This window comes from Lytechinus variegatus, chromosome 3 (assembly GCF_018143015.1).
Source record: "Lytechinus variegatus isolate NC3 chromosome 3, Lvar_3.0, whole genome shotgun sequence".
Classification (NCBI taxonomy): Eukaryota; Metazoa; Echinodermata; class Echinoidea; order Temnopleuroida; family Toxopneustidae; genus Lytechinus; species Lytechinus variegatus.
The window spans coordinates 6,695,213-6,712,145 of NC_054742.1; the positions used below are offsets into that span (position 1 = coordinate 6,695,213).

General features: G+C 36.7%; 1 protein-coding gene across 2 annotated transcripts in view; it reads right to left on the minus strand.

The window, feature by feature from the left end:
- The window catches only part of LOC121410091 (calcium-activated chloride channel regulator 1-like), a 63,094-nt gene that overhangs the window by 34,627 nt on the left and 11,534 nt on the right, over positions 1-16,933 (minus strand). For both annotated transcript variants that reach the window (XM_041601958.1, XM_041601959.1), the window contains exons 2-4: positions 6,208-6,502; positions 3,474-3,763; positions 2,753-2,992 (exon numbers count right to left, since the gene is read on the minus strand). In XM_041601958.1, coding sequence (XP_041457892.1) covers positions 2,753-2,992; positions 3,474-3,763; positions 6,208-6,502 — 825 coding nt within the window. The remainder of the gene's footprint in view (positions 1-2,752; positions 2,993-3,473; positions 3,764-6,207; positions 6,503-16,933) is intronic.

A 16,933-nucleotide genomic window follows, 5' to 3' on the forward strand; every position in this document is an offset into this window, starting at 1 on the left:
ATTTATGTAAAAATTGGCTATCCATACTTAAACCACAAATTTAAACCTGAGTTTAAGTTAAACCCGACTTCATAATACGGGCCATATAGTGATCTCGTGGGGTCTAATAATGCGCAATTCTTAAGGCCATCCATTTGGGTGAACTTTGAAGCTCTATAGCAAAAAATCAAGCACATGGACCAGTGTTAATTTTAGCATATTTGTAATATTCAGGTGCTAAAGTATCTTATGTGCAAAGTTTGGTGAAAATGACATGGATTTCACTTTAAATGTGGAGCGTCCTTAAAACGCAAGTGTGTTCAATGCCCGATGCTCAAGGTCGTAAATTTGAGCTGATTGCGTTTACAAACGTATCTTTTTCGACGTTCAAATTTTCTTCGAAACTCTTACGACCGGGAATGGATGACATTGAACACATCCTTTGTTTCTCATTATATCAGTGTTTTGTAATTACGTTCTAAATCACGTTTCGTGTTGCCATTTAAATTGGGAAATCGACATTGAACACTCCCCAATAAAACGCGTTTAAATGGGTGTTTCAGTTTTGGACGCAGGCCGCGCGTGCACTCGTTAAAGGACAAGTCCACCCAAACCAAAAATTGATTTGAATAAAGAGATAAAAATCCAACACGCATAACCCTGAAAATTTCATCAAAATCGGATGTAAAATAAGGAAGTTGTGACATCTTAAATTTTCGCTTAATTTCACAAGACAGTAACATCCCGGTAGGTATGCAAATGAGGAGACTGATGACATCATCCATTCACTATTAATTTTGTATTTTATTATATGAAATATTCTGATTTTCTCCCCATTGTCATGTGAAACAAAGTTTCATTTCTCTCTGAACATTTAGAATTAGCATTGTTTAAAACTATATGGTTTAGTCAAGTTGGTCCTTATTGTCAAATCTGTAAAACACCGAAAGTGCCGGAGTGTGCATTCTCTTCAAACCATCTGCTTCATTTGACGTTGTAAACACTGTTAAAGACGACCACGGAAGAATACTACTTACCATATTAAAAATGGTCACGAAATAACAAAGTTCTGGTCATTTGAAATGAGGCTTGAATATCAATAATTTCATAAAATGAAGAGGTTCTCCAGGATGGCTTTCAAACTCTCTCGACACTCTGTTTTGTTGACGATTAGCCATGCATGAGATCTTTTGTTCACCATGTGAAAGCTTCTGTGGGAAATCGGTGAAAACACGTTTATCTCATGAAATTATGGAAATACAAGCTTTATTTCAAATGAACAGAACTTTTTTATTTCTTGACCATTTTTTGTAATTTTGGTACCAAATTAAAGAGCAGATATTGAACTTTTCAGAAATGTAGTTTTCTTTTTGAAACCCAGATAACCCCCGCCAAATGAGTTTTTGGTATCCTTTCTTCAAATTGTTTTTGCTCACTCATGCGTGAATAAGAAATAACCTAAGTAATATCAGATGAAAGAGGAGATTCTAAGCTTTAAATTGGTAGGTCATTTGTCTATTCTATTTATGATTAAGTTATGATAAATGATCGCTAAATCTCGGTTTCGTTTATTCTGGGACGCACTGTATATTTCAAACAATAAATACAAAGAAATAGTGAGTGATGGACATCATCGACTGACTCATTTGCATGTCACTGAGTTGTGTATATCACTGTTTTATGAAAAATAAGCGAAACTTTAAAATGCCATAACTTTCTTATTTGACATCCGACTTTAATGAAATTTTCAGTGTTATGCTGAATTTTCACTACTTATTCAAATCAACATTTTATCAAAAAACACAAATCAACATTTTATCACAAAACACAAATTATCCAAAAAAAAAGGTTGGTTTTAAAGACTCCTGCTGGTCAATGGTCAATCACGGGGTCAAACGTATTTAGGATATGTTTATTTCCAAAGCTTTTTTAGACTGGCCAAGCGTGTTTAGGGGGTTTTTCCCAAAGTTTTTTCCCCGGGGCTTTTCCTCCTCGTTTCTGAAAAGTGTTCGGGTTCTTCTCGATTGTGGTATTTTAACCCTTACTGTACGGGGGGGGGGCATATAATTAATACACATGAATATAGTTTTGCTTAAGCTTATCGTTAGCAAGTAGAAAAAAAAACTTGTTCATGGAACTAATTCTGGCGACAACTTGTTTAGGGGCCAATGTGTGTAAATGAAGCCCGCGAAATAAAAGTTTAGGGGGTTATTTTGCACACAGAGAAAAACTTGTTGGTGTTTGGAAATAATTTGGTCACGCATGTATTATACAGTTTAGTTTAACATCAATTTTGCTTTTAAGCCCCTTAATTGTGACACTTAATGGAGACGCCTTTTATCAGGCTATAAATCTTTGCTGAATTTTGATCAACCCATGGTCCTCCAAGGGAAGAAGGGGTGCCCGGTGGGGGTGCAGAAGCTGAAGCATCCCAAGATATTAGGACGGTACTGCGTATACACGGGCAGCATCCCCTGAAAATCTGGTCGGTATATTCTAAAATGTAGAAATTTTGACCCAAATCCTTTTTCTTTAAACCAAACGATGGGTAATTCTGCAAAAAAAAACACTGAAATCCGCTTTCTTTATGCCATGTTGGGGTTGTGGACTGGGTTTTTTTTTTCATTCACTTGTATGGGTGTCTCTGTATTTTTTTTTTTTTGTTGACTGTTTTTTTTTTCATTAATTTGTATGGGTGTCTCTGTATTTTTTTTGTGGACTGTGTTTTTTTCCATTAATTTGTATGGTGTCTCTGATATCTTTGTATACTTACCCCCATGCTCCCACTGACATCAAGGACAAGAGCAACTCGTCTTTCTCGAGCCTGTACAAGTCTAAAGGTCGGTGTGGTGTCAATATCTTCTTCGATTGGAGGGTTGTTGCCTTCCAAGAAATCTTCTGTCTCAAGCATCACGTCCCACGCGCTTCTCCCGTCACATAACTTGTTGTGTTTATTTTGAGCTTCACGGTTGTGGAAATGTGGTCCGTCATTACTGTCGCAGTATCCGATCACCTAGAGGAGATTAAGATAATACACTCTGCTATAAAATTTAACAAGAATTAATGATAATCTCCCCAACACACACACGCATTTCTGGGACCTACATGTAAAAAAAAAGAGATTGCAAAATGGTAACAGAATTCAAAGATAAAATCTTGGGGGCTAATCATTGCTTTACACATCATGCGTGGCCAACCCCAAAACGCGTTTAAAGGTTTTTTTTTTCAGTTTTGGACGCGGGCCGCGAGTGCAATCATTAAGGGTATCAAACACATATATTTTTTCTTAAGGGTACTTTTGAAAGATTGGTCAATGGTCAATCGCGGGGTCAAACGAATTTAGGGTATGTTTTTTCCAATTTTGTTAAGACTAGCCAACCGTTTTCAAATTGACTCAGAAATTTTTTTTGGGTGGAGATTTCTGTTTTGGGGGATTTCTGCTTTTCTCTGTGTGTTTTGTATGTTTGGTTAGTTTGTTCGTGTTATAAACTTACCGAATCCAAGAATTGAGCATACATTATTGAAGCTGGGGATGTTTGTCCTTCTAGATTGGGGAAGAAGAAGCAATCTTCTTCGTAAAGACCGGTAGACGGATCACGTTGACATGGTGCAAAAGTGTTGATATTAAGTGCTTCACCCTCAAGTTGATCACTACATCGAGTAGCGACGATATCACCAAAAGAGTTGACATAGAACTTCTGGACACTTTCGCCATCACCTTCTGTATGATACTCATCAAAAAGCCCCCATCGTAGGTGACCCCATTCATGAGTCAATAGCTTGCCTGTGAAAAGGAGAGGAGGTAATAAATATAATGAACAATTAGACAAATTGGCATCCTGTATAGAAGGATGTGTTATGAGATATTAAAACACCCTCTTTTTTCGTCTTTGGTTTATTGCGCATAGTAATGCACCTATACCCTATATTGTAACCTAAATTACTTAAAGGAGAATGAAACCTTTTGAACAAGATAGCTTGTGTGAAAAAAAAATCAAAGAAACAGATCAACGAAAGTTTGAGAAAAATCGGACAAATGATGAGAAGGTTATAAGCATTGAATATTGCGATCACTATGCTATGGAGATCCTCACATTGTCAATGCAACAAAGATGTGTGATGCACTTGTGAGCAACTCTCCCCATTCCATTATTTTCACTTAATTTGCCTCTTTTATCACATCTATCAGTAGATCTTTCTATAGGAGGGCATGTAATGCAGATTTTTAAAGAATACATCATGGATAAAGGGTTTGTATCACCATAAGAAAAAGCAAAAAGAGACATTTTGGGGGTATTTTATAGTCCATCAAAGGGAAAGTTGTTCACATGTGACATCACGCATACTTGTCACATTGCCAATTGGAGGATCTTTATATAGCATTAGTGATTGCAATATTCAAATGCTCATAGCTTTCTCATTGTTTGTCCGATTATTCTCAAACTTTTGTTGATCTGTTTCTTTGATTTTTCTGTTTCGACACAAGCCTATACTTATTCCAAAGGTTTCATTCCCTTTAAAGAGAGTTTGTGTTCTCATGATTTCTTTTACGAAATGATGAAGGTAATAATTATCGATCTGTAATATTATCTGCAGTATGTATTTCTACTCATAATATATATGGAATTTTTTAGGCCTATATATATATATATATATATATATATATATATATATGTATATATATATATATATATATATATATATATGTATATATATATATATATATATATATATATATACTGCTACTTAAGTCAAAATCGTAGGACAATTTAACCTCGGTATTAACATCATATACGTGAAGGAATTACCAAGAATTTTGATAGACGAGGAGGACGGCTAGCCTAGATGGCGTAATATTCTTAATGGAATGATAGGAGTTTTAGTTCCACGACCTGCAAATCCTTTTCCTCTTCGTTTTTTTTTTCATTCCCTTCATTCCTCTTCACATCTATTTCCCTTGTTTGAATAAGTTTTTGTTCATAACTTAAACATTACACTCCAAAATGAAATGTTCAATCAACATTTAAAAGGTTTGAGGAGTGACAACCTTTCTAAATGTTGAATTTATACCACTTTTAAATGTTCGACCAAACAAAGTATTATATCAAAATCTGATAGAAAATTTGATTTTTTAAATAAATATGTCAATATTTTGCTCGCTCGTTTCGTTCGCTCACAACTTGTAATACGTTTTGCTCGATACACTATATGGACCCCTCAATTTTTTTAGCTCATTCACGCCACTGATTTTTCCCTTTTTAAACAGACCTTTTCTGTTAAATTGCAGAAAAATTCCTGTTTTATGAATTTACAGAATGATTCTGTTATTGCTGTCTGCAAAATCTTCTCTCTTTTTTTTCTGTAAAATCAGGATTTTTCAGCAGGGTAGAATCATCGGACTTTTCACACGGAAAGTTCGTACCGTTAATTGATTAAAATTTAACTGGAATTCACTTCCAGAGTAGAATTTTAATTCGTGATTGTGATTAGCGTTCGTGATTCTAGTGTGGTTTCACACGTGCTAAAAACTCGTAATTAGCCTTCCTTTTCACTGGAAATCATCATTCAAATCACGATTTTTTTTACCGTGTGAAAGGGCGGTATGTGTACTTCGATATAATCATTTTGTGATTTTCTTCTTAGCGTTTTCCCTTGAGGCAGCATTCGAAGTCAATCATGTAAATCATTAAAGATTATTGCAATGAGTCCTAAAAGAAACAATAGACCTTTTCACACGTGAATTTTGAATCATCATTGTATTGATGACTGCAATTCATCTTTAGTATCATCGTACCATTCACACGGCAAATTAGTAGCCTAATTTGAGTGAAACGTATGTGGAATTCACCTCCGGAATAGAATTTGAATTCGTGATTGTGACTAGCGTTTGTGGTTCTAGTTTTGTTTCACACGAGCTAAAAATTCGTCATTTGCCTTATTTTTCACTGGAGTCATCATATAACTTACCATTTCTTGTACCGTGTGAACTGGCGGAATTTTCCTTTGACTAATAATGCAATGGAATACTTGAAAGAGGTGATGTTTGAGTAAATTTATTGTTTGTAGTGTAGCAAATATGGGAGTGACCTTCGTCACACGAATTATGTCACAGAGATATTACTTTTCAGTCACTTTGGAATTCCTTTATTTTTATTGATTGCAACTGATTTTTTGTTATAAAATGATGCAGATTTCATAATTTATTTCAATGAGGGTATTTTTCCTTACCCATAGAACCCCAGATATACTCGCTGTTTGCTCTGTCAGTAAGGTAGTCTGGAGTAAGATGAATATATTCTCCATGTACCCCGCATCCACCAAGCTGAAGAGTGTAAGGATTATCATCCCATTCTGGGTTAGCAGCATCGATAATGATGTTAGCTGTCTCAAACGATTCAGTCTTAGCCGGTTCATACTCAGGTTTTGGCGTCCATGTCTTAGGGATGAGTATTGTTATGTTACGCCAATAAGCCCGGCGTTTTGTGGCCGTGAAGAGATGCCCAGAGCCCGAAGAGAATATATCCTGAATTGGAAACAAATAAATGGTTTTATAAGAGCTTAAAAATTGATGTAGGTAATTAAACCATTTACATTACCTGACATACAATTATATAAATGCAAATAGGTATACAAACTTCCAGATTGTTTGCTGAATGCATCAGATAAAAACCTGAAAACCTTATTTTACATGCAAGTGACTTTTTTAAAAGAACTAATCGATCGTCAATGTAATCGACGTATACCTCGAGTACTCTTTTAATCCACGAATATATCTATCCTTTTTTATTCATTACACATCTTATAACGCTTGAACAAATATTTTTGAAAATATTCAAAGAGAATGGATGAATAAATTCATAAATTGGATACATGAATATAATTGACAAATGAACTGTTAAATTGATTATCAAATTAACTCAACTAAAAGGGCATCTCTATTATTCGCTTGTAAAATTTATTTAGGATACTTTTACCCAGCTTTTAACCCTGCATTCCACTTTACAAACTAGATCTAGTGTGGGATACATGGGCGGAAATCCCAGGGGCAGGGGACCCCCCCCCCTACCCAAAATAGTAGGGGGGCACAATATCAAATATCCCCCTACTTTTGGGGGTATTTTATGATGGAAAGAAATACATCATTCAAAATCGAAATAAAACATGTATTTTGGACGACATGACCTTTTGGGGTGATAACCTCAAGTTTTTCTTTATTGCTTGTCAAATTTTCTAGCCCCTGGTCCCCCTACCTTTGGGGAGAGATTTCCTCCCTTGGTGGGAGATGATCATTGCTAGTGAATCCACGACCTCGTGGATCACAACTAAAAACAAGAAAACAGAATTTAGTCATAAATTCACTATACACAGCCTGCCCAATGGTTATATTATCAAAACGATTTAAAGTATTCACTCGTCCTTTAGGCCTGTATCATAGTCGAATGTTGTATACACGACAAAAAGACATTGACTTGTTGATTTCAAAATTAATTTCCTGTTCAGTTCAAATCATCGTGACTTCTCTTCAATATTTTTACAGATATTATTTTTCAAAATAGAAAAGGGCTTGGATGCAACACTGTCAGAAATATAAATCTGTATTGTTTGTGGTCTCAAGTATATAGATCTTGGATAATGCATGGCAGGGAGTGTGCTTCGATCATGAAGCATTAATGTAAAGAGAATATCAGTCAAAGTAATTGTTCAGCTCTTCAGTACAGTCAGTTTTGTTTTGACAGTGCACCTGAGCTGTCAAAATGATATTGGACAAGTATTCCATCATAAAGCTCAATATAATCTTTCGAAAGCTTGTACCTTTATAATGTTTATCATATTGTTTGATATTTTAAATCATGTGAATTGATTCCCTTTTAACAAAATAAGTTGCAAAAATGAATATCCTATGAATTATTTCAGATGTTAATCCATTTTTTTTTTATTCTTGGTGGGCAAATTTTCGTCAAAGATTTTCCCTGCAAATTCAGTGAAATATTACCATTCTTAAACGTTTCTTGCGAGTAAATGTTACAAAACTAGTGTCTAGCTTCAATTTTGGTTCAGCACATCCCTGGTGGCTTGCAGGTACATGTTTAGCATAAGATAAATGGTTTTCGTCACGATCCCGCAATGGTTTGAAGAGTAAGGCAAGACATGCAGCATCGACTGTGAGGTACTTTGAAACGGTCAAGGTGTTGGTGCAAAAGCAAGTGGCGAACGACGTGTTCAAATCTCAGTTAATATGTAACTCACAAAAGGTTAACAGAGGGAATAGCATTTCACTTAAATTTGGAAGGGAACACTCAAAGACCTTACAACAAGGTCGGTTTCGTGCATATACATATAACCCTAAACCCAAAACTTGGAAAAGTGGGTTGTGTACCTATCGTCTTCGATGGACCATACCCTTCTGGCCCTTGACAGTTGTGACACGAGAAAGGTGCCAAATTAAAGTTGATGATACTCAATTATGTAAAATAGCGATCACAAGAATAAATCATTTATTTTGATATAGCTGACCTTTGAACTTCGGTTGCTGTATGTTCATATAATAATGTAGGGATGAACATCATCATAATATCAGCTTGCTAATTGCGTATTCATGAGGATATGATTAGAATTTTTTTACCGAAATAATGCAAGGTTAAAAATTTTATATCTTTATAATTCCTTCTCCGATTTTGATTATATTTTTCAGGGTTTTGTTGATCCTATTTTGCTTTATCTTTTCAAAACATATTAGTTTCAGCCTGCAGTACCCCTTTAATTGTTGATAATTATGATAGTTGATCTCAAATATGGCGACGAGTTTGTTCTAGACTACAACTCATCCCCCTCCCCCCTCTCTCTCCCTCTCTCTGTCAGCCATTCATTCGACCCAACCCCCTCTCTTTACTCAGTTGCGTATTGAAGTTAAAGATTTATTTACACGCATTTACAAAAAAAATCGAACATTTTGGTAAAGACATTGCATATTTTTATGTTGATTGATACTCTTACTATACTTCCCCCATTCTTTTGATAATATTTTGACGGTGTGGTTGTTATATCATTACTGGAAAGGTATTCATATTTCCCAGGCCTGTGCGCTTTTTTAATAAGAGTAAACTTAGTGGACAAAAGAATATTATTTACTGATCAGCGAAAGAAATCACTCATCTCAAGTGTTGTGAAGATTTTTGGCAAACTTAACTTTGAAGGTCAGTTGACCAAAGGACTGGCAGCCTGCTTGCTGAACTATTTAAGAAGCCGAATATGAATAAGCCTAAGCAAAAGTGTGCTTTTACATCAAGTCCCAATTAATGCTCTTTGATATTCGAGTCAGTAGAGGCCTATCCAACGAAAGGGATGTAAAAGAAAAAGTTGATTAATTCTGAGAAGCCACATTAGACAATAATGGTATTTCTAAGGATTAAGCTAACGGTCCTTGTAATCTTGATCACTAGCTTACTTTGGGGCTTGGGGATGCATGATAGTATTTTCTGAATACTATGTCAAACTTCATCACAACATTACATTTTCCTATCAAAAAGATTACATATTCCGCTCCCTTGAAATTTCTTTTCAATTTTGCCATAAATTTCGCTATATTCTAAATAATTTGGTTTATTACGCCACTGCGGCGCCACTGTAAATGACAAGGGTAAGGTGTGTTTAGGAGAGGGACAATGTAACTTACAAAGGACCTGTGTATAATACCCTTGTACTACAAGGGCATAAAGTTTCTTACGACTTCTAACGTTTTGCATTTGATTGATGAGTATTGACGGTTTGTTGGATACATTCATGGATCAATTGAAAGAAGAAATAGTTTCGCCTAAAAATAAAGCGTTTGAATGAAGTTCAGAAGGAGCCATTATTCATGCCTATTGTAGGGTTTGTTTACTTATTAGGCGTGTATGAAGGTTCCCACTCTAGATGAAAGATGAACTACTCGAAGCTAGTATTATTATAAATGAGACTAATGGGGTGTTGCAAGAAACTTGCGATCAATTGCAAGTCTATTTTGGTCCCAAAATCAATCATATGTCTTACAGTTAATTGCAAATCAGTGATTGGTTGCTAATTTGCTCCTTGAAACAAGAAGTTTAATCTGATTTGCTATACAGCTAACGTTGATCTTTCAGTTGCAAAATTGCAAAGAATATCTGCAATTGATCGAAAATATTTTCTTGCAACACCCCCTATGTAGTATAACGAACCAGTCACCCATTATCAAATTTCACTTGAATAGAGACTTTTGATAATGATCCTATTGTTTATATTCTTTTTAGAAATATTACATATTATAACACAAATGAAGAAGTGGGCCCATGACATATTCGGCTTACGCTTTATTCATACAATGTATGGGTCCGCGGGTAAAGCGACCCTCCCTTATTGGCGGTGCAAAAAGGGAAACAAGAGACGGTAGAGAGTAGAAAAAGGAGGAGAAATATAAAAGAAGAAAATGTATGAAAACAAGTGATGTATGTAATTAGAAGTTAATCATTATAAAACCAAAACTTATTTGACCTTTGAGATATGTATGCCGTTTATGAATTCCCATAAGCAATCCCTGGGTGTCCTCTTTTAGGTCCGTATATTAAAATTGTTATCTCGCGCTTTGTATTCGCACTGTTTGCCACCCACCAGTTTTAAAATCATGGGGCCGCCACTGTTCGGGTGCTGTCGTTATTTAGAAGAGAAACGAAAATAGTTTGTCAATGCATGTAAAAGAATGTAATGCCCGGTTATTTTTTATTGAAGAAATACATACGCATATTTTTTTTCTGTGAGGAGGGGGTGTGAAAAACGAATCTTAAGTGATATTTAATGATTTCGTGCACATTTTATTAAATTTTTTGAAACTCTTCAGTAAGAAAGAAATGTTTTCACTTTTTCCGGGATGGGCATTAATTCTGCTCCCTCACGCTACTTACCACGTGCTCCCCTCTCTCCCGGGGGAAATCGGTATAGGACCGTGTTGCGATCGGTCTTGCAACTGTAACAGTTGCAAGACCGATCGCAACACGGCTTACAACATTTCACTACCGTTGCAATGCATTCGCATGTATGCGACCGTTCCACTCGCAATCCCTCGGTCAACACTCGCATGTGATCATATAATATGCGACTTACTCGTGCAACGGGGTTTACTGGTTCTTTTTGTTGTACGACAGCTGTTGCATTTGTGAAAGCCTCTGTGCGATTTATAAGATGACTAGCGATTGATGCCTGTTGCAGCTTGTCGCACGACCATAAGGTCGCAAAAGGTCGTACGCCAATTGTGAAAGGGGCTTTCACAGTTGCAACAGCTGTCGTACAACAAAAACAACCAGTAAAACCCGTTGCACGAGTAAGTCGCTTATGATCCTATTGTGCTCGTGCGATCACATGCGAGTGTTGCACGAGGGATTGCGAGGGGAACGGTCGCATGCATGCGAATAAAACGGTAGTGCAATGTTGTATGCCGTTGCGATCGGTCTTTCGACAGTCTTATATATGGCCAATATATTGTCGCACCCAGTCGCAAGACAGGTCTCTGTACATGTATGTCGCAAGCACATGTGCAAGTGTTGTACGACCTCCAGTCGAGTAAACTTAGTCGTGCCACCTCTCGCACCAAGTCGTGCAACGTTGCACAACATTCGCACGATGATCGCCATACCGATGGTACGACCCCAGATACGACCGGATACGACCTGATGCGAGTGAATCGATCGTATTTGATCGCGTTTGGATTTTGAACATGTTCAAAGTTCAGATGTGACCAGTCACGACCACCTCGAGTTCGTGCGACCGTCTACAACGATTGCGAGTGCTCGCAAGACACCTAGAGATCGATTGTGCAACAGCACGAAAAAACTGTTGCGGCCGGTCGTAAACTGGTCGGACGTCAATTGTGAAAGGGGCTGAACGGTCGCATACATGCGAATGCAACGGTAGTGGAATGTTGTAAGCCGTAATTTCTATCGATCTTGCAACAGTCTTATATTATCGCACCCAGTCGCAAGACTGGTCTCTGTAGGTATCTAGCACATGTGCCAGTATTGTACGACCAGTCGACTAAATGCGACGATACGTAGTTGTGCCACCTCTCGCACCAAGTCGTACAACGTTGAACAACACTCACACGATGATCGCCCGACCGATGGTACGACCTGATGTGATCGTTAATCCGAAAAAATGAAACAATCTTTGGCGAAGCCGGGAATACCAGAAGGGGGTCGAATAACCGTTTCATTTTCAATTGTTATGAGGATGGGAATGCTGAGGTGCAGCCGAACGTATTTTCCTGAGGGGGGGGGCAAAGCCAAAAAGGGGGCACTTATATGTCAAAATAAACTTTTTGCGTGGTTTGGAAAAAAATTAACTCTGAAGTTCTAAAAGTCACTTTTTAGTCAAATATTGGCTAATTATTATGTCATACTGTTAAAAGGGCATCCCCCGCGAGATGTTGCGAGCTCGAATCACAAGCTCAAATTTTTGGACATTTCGATGAGAAATTAAAATTAAACATTCCGAGCAGTTCTCGTTATCATAAGAAAGATGTTATCTAACAAAAGAATTGACGCGAGCATGAAATGCGAGCTGAAAATTTATATCCTAACCAGAAAAATTGACATTCTAAGCATTTCTATAACCAGAAAAAGGATGAATTACTTACTACAATTAAGCGAGAGCAAAATAAAAATGATTTTCTAACCTGAAATGTATTACATTGTACTTCAAAAAGAGTATTTCATTTCGAAAAAGGGTACATTTCATTTTTTAAGAAGGCATTTTCCCTATTGGAAAAAGGGCATTTTGTTTATATTTTTTATCATAACCAACATTATCTTAAGGTCACATGTGCCCAACACACAGCCCCCAATTCTTAATCCATTCGCTCGATCAGGTAGAAATTACTCAGAGAAGTACAAAAATTAAGATGTTTGATCCAAGCGCCAATTCTTGATGCAATACACGCTTTGACCACAACCATGACAACATTCATATCCTCCCTTGAAACTATTACTGCATAATATCCTGTTATTTTTTTATTACAACACCATTTTTGTTACAAAAATTAATTAATTTCATTTTCGTAAAAAAAACAAACCTTATTTCATTTCAGGACTTTTCAATTCAATTCAATTCAATTCTTTTATTTCACTTCCATTCAAAACATAATACAAAGTAATATAAAACAATACAAATCAAATACAATTTTACAGAAGGGCATTCTTACTTCGTAAAAAAAACCCAGTATAATATAGAGCATAAATGGAAATGGAAATGAGGGGGATCCACTAAAAAGCAAAGCTTGTAAAATTGTGGATCCCCCTTGGAAAAGAAGAAATTATAGTCGACTTACTATAATTATGCGTACATGTATGTATTACAGGAAAGAAAAAGAGAAAAAGAAATCATATTGACGGAAACATAATTACTGAACAAATTCAAAGCTTTTCACACAAAGAGGTCTTCGTTCTAAAGGATATGTTGCGCAAGACAAAAGAAAAAAAACAGAGAGAGGATGACAAGACGTAGAAGACAAGACAAAACAAGAGACAGGACAGTACAAGACAACTATTTTCAAAAAGGAGTAAAACTATGAATGGGAAACGGCTGACCATGAACCAGCTTGATCTGGTGAGATAACAAAAGATATGACTGGACAATTTAGATGAAAAATTAATAAAATAAAAGTGAAAAAATGTAAGGATTATAATCAAGATAATGAAGTGTTAGTTCCGTTGCAAAGAATTATAGGAATTAAGCAGGATAAGTTTGAGTTTACGTTTGAATGAATTCAAGGAGACACTGTCTTAAACATCATTAGCGAGTGAGTTCCAGAATTTAGGACCGTTGAATAGGAATGTATTTTTGGCCAGTAAAGTTCTGTAAAGTGGAATGTGAAGTTGTCAGAGTGTCTCGTGGGGTAGTTATGATAAAATTGATTTTTTAGGGAACATGGCATGAAAAATATGGGGGAGTGCATTATTATTATAACTATACATGAAGTGCCCTAACTGTAGTAAATACAGGTCTTTGACTTTCAACAGTTTACTTTCTAGAAAAAGTGGGTCCGTATGAGAACGGAAACATGTACTATGAATAATACGAAGTGCTTTCTTTTGCAAAAGCAACCATTTATCTAATAAATAATGATGGGTATCACCCCAAATGAGAATCCCATAGTTCAAATAAGGCAAGATTAAGGATGAGTAGAGCATGATTAATGATGTGGAGGGAATGCAAAATTTTAACCTATAAATAATACCAATATTTCGTGAAATTATTTTGGATATATTTTCAATATGATTTTTCCAAGAAAGTTTACTGTCAACTGTTATTCCAAGAAATTTGGTGTAAGGTACCATTTCTAATGGGATATTATCAAACATAATGTTCATCGGTAACTTGTTTATGGAATTAATAAATAACATATCGATTGGCTCTTATCCACTCAGTAACATTAATAAGTTCAGAGTTAATAACATTAACTAAAGTTTGTGGATTCTGATGAGAAAAAAATAAGGTCGAATCATCTGCAAACAAGATAAGGGATATTTTGGATGATCTACAGATATCATTTATATAATTTTTGAAAAGAAGTGGGCCCAATAGGCTACCCTGGGGGACTCCACAGTTAACATATTTTAAATTGGAGTTATGATCTTTAACAAACACGTATTGTTTTCTGTTAAGTAAGTAGCTCCTGAACCACTCCAAGGCCTTCCCTCGCACACCATAGTGAGATATTTTTTCTAAGTAGGATTTCATGATTAATGGTATCGAAGGCCTTGGAGTAGTCCAGGAAAATACCCACAAGGTGACTAGATTTGTCAAGAGCATTGACTACTTTGTTGACAAAATTCATCAGGGCATGAGTGGTGTTGTGCTTGTCGCGAAACCCAAATTGAACATCAGATAAAATATTATGCATTGACAAAAAAAATTCTGTTCTGACGTATACTATTTTTCAAGGATCTTAGAAAATGTGGACAAAAGAGAAATAGGTCGGTAATTACCGACATCCAACTTATCACCTTTTTTAAATAAAGGAATTACCTTGGCTATCTTCATTTGATTTGGTACTGAACCATTTTCTAAGGAAAGGTTGAATATAAATTATGCACAAGCGGGGAAACAATAGAATTTATTACGGATTTTAAAATAAAATTATTAATTTCATCAGGACTAACGAACCTTCGAATTACCGAACTTCGTTTTCGGACTAGCGAACCTTCGGATGAACGAACCTTATTTCGTTTTCGGATTAACGAACCTTCGGATTACCGAACCTTATTTCGTTTTCGGACTTACGATCCTTCGGATTAGCGAACCTTCGGGATGACGAACCGTCGGTATTGCGAACCGTCAGAATTACGAACCTTCGGAATAATCGAACCTTCGAAATAACGTACCTTCGGAATTACGAATGTCACCTTTTTTCATTGCCGAGCAGGCTCAACTTTGCGAGCATTTTGATCACAAGATTCAAACTTGCATCCCAACCACCCGCTGCGGGTTCCAGAAAGTGTCTGCGAAGATTACCTTGCCTGATTTGAAATAAATTAACATCACAAAAGATCCGCGGTCATTGTGCAACAGCTCCAGATCAGGTTGACTATTAGTTGGAGTTGACCCAAAAGGGTTTTCAACCATTCAAATTAACTCATTTATATTTAGTCAGCAGTAAATAATTATGATCCCAACAAATTTGGTATTACAACAAACAGAAAAAGGTACTATCTTATAAGCACACAAAATGATAACAAATTTGTCTATTTTAGAAAGAGGGTAATATAAAAGTGTATATGATTTTTCTGACTCGCACTGTGTAGTCTTTAGAGACTTTACAGGATTTTTTTAAAGCTAGGTCGCTTTGTTTCCTCGCATGATTTTTTTTCCAAGAATGGCATAACAATCGGTGTCCAGTGTTTATTTATCATTTATTCATTTAGAAGAAATGTAGGCTAACCTCTGAGGGGACAATAATTTAAGGGAGCAAAGAAAAAATGAAATATCTTGGGGCCTAATGGGCCATCCTCGAAAAGTTTTTTTTTCGCGATAGATCCACAATGTGAACGGTTTAATTGCGCCGCCTAGTCTCCTGACTTTTTTTCAAGTCTCGCGAAGCCTTGGCTCAGTCGGTAAAGTGTCCGCGCCTGTCGAACCAAGAAGTCCGTCCCGGGCGGATGAATGAAGCAAGTGCGTTGTGTGTAAACGTCTTTCCCCTGTTTCATAGATGTAGGCTATGTTACAGTGGAAAACACTCCGTCCCTCGGATAGGACGTTAAATGGAGGCCCCGTTTACAGTACGTCAACACCTTTGCACGTTAAGAACCCACTGCATTATTCGAATAAGAGTACGGGAAACCCCTGTGTAGTGGTACCTGCATTCCCCCAATCAGTTATCAGAAGAGAGACCTGCGGGTCACAGTTCTGTGTGCGCGCACTTCTTGGCGACCCATGCAGATTGGCTGGCTCATATCCAAAAAGCGCCTTTGAATTTCTTTGACAGATATATGGCGCTATGCACCATCATCATCACGTAACTTTTGAGATCGAAAAAATGTTTGACGTCCATGGGAGCATTTCATCAAAATTTTTGCAGTGGCGTAGCAGGATTTTTTTCCCGGTGGGCACTGCATGGGGGTCCTTGCTTTTTCAGGGGGGCACCGGCCATTTTTCCGGTGTGTGTGTGTATGTGACACAAGGGCGGATCCGACTTCGCCAATAGGGGACGGGGCCCGAAATTATCTTCACCTATATTTTCCCCAATCAGTCACTTCTTAGTTTTATTCTTATAAAACAACATAAACATGAAATAATCTCATAAGCCTTATGAAAAGTGGGAGCGCGAAGCGTGAGCGATTTTTTTTTTACTTTCATGTATTTTTTTCCTGAAAATTTAATTTTCTGGGCAATTTTATGTGTGATCCTGTACAAGATTCGTGTGTAACTAGATGGTTACTGCAAACGCCAA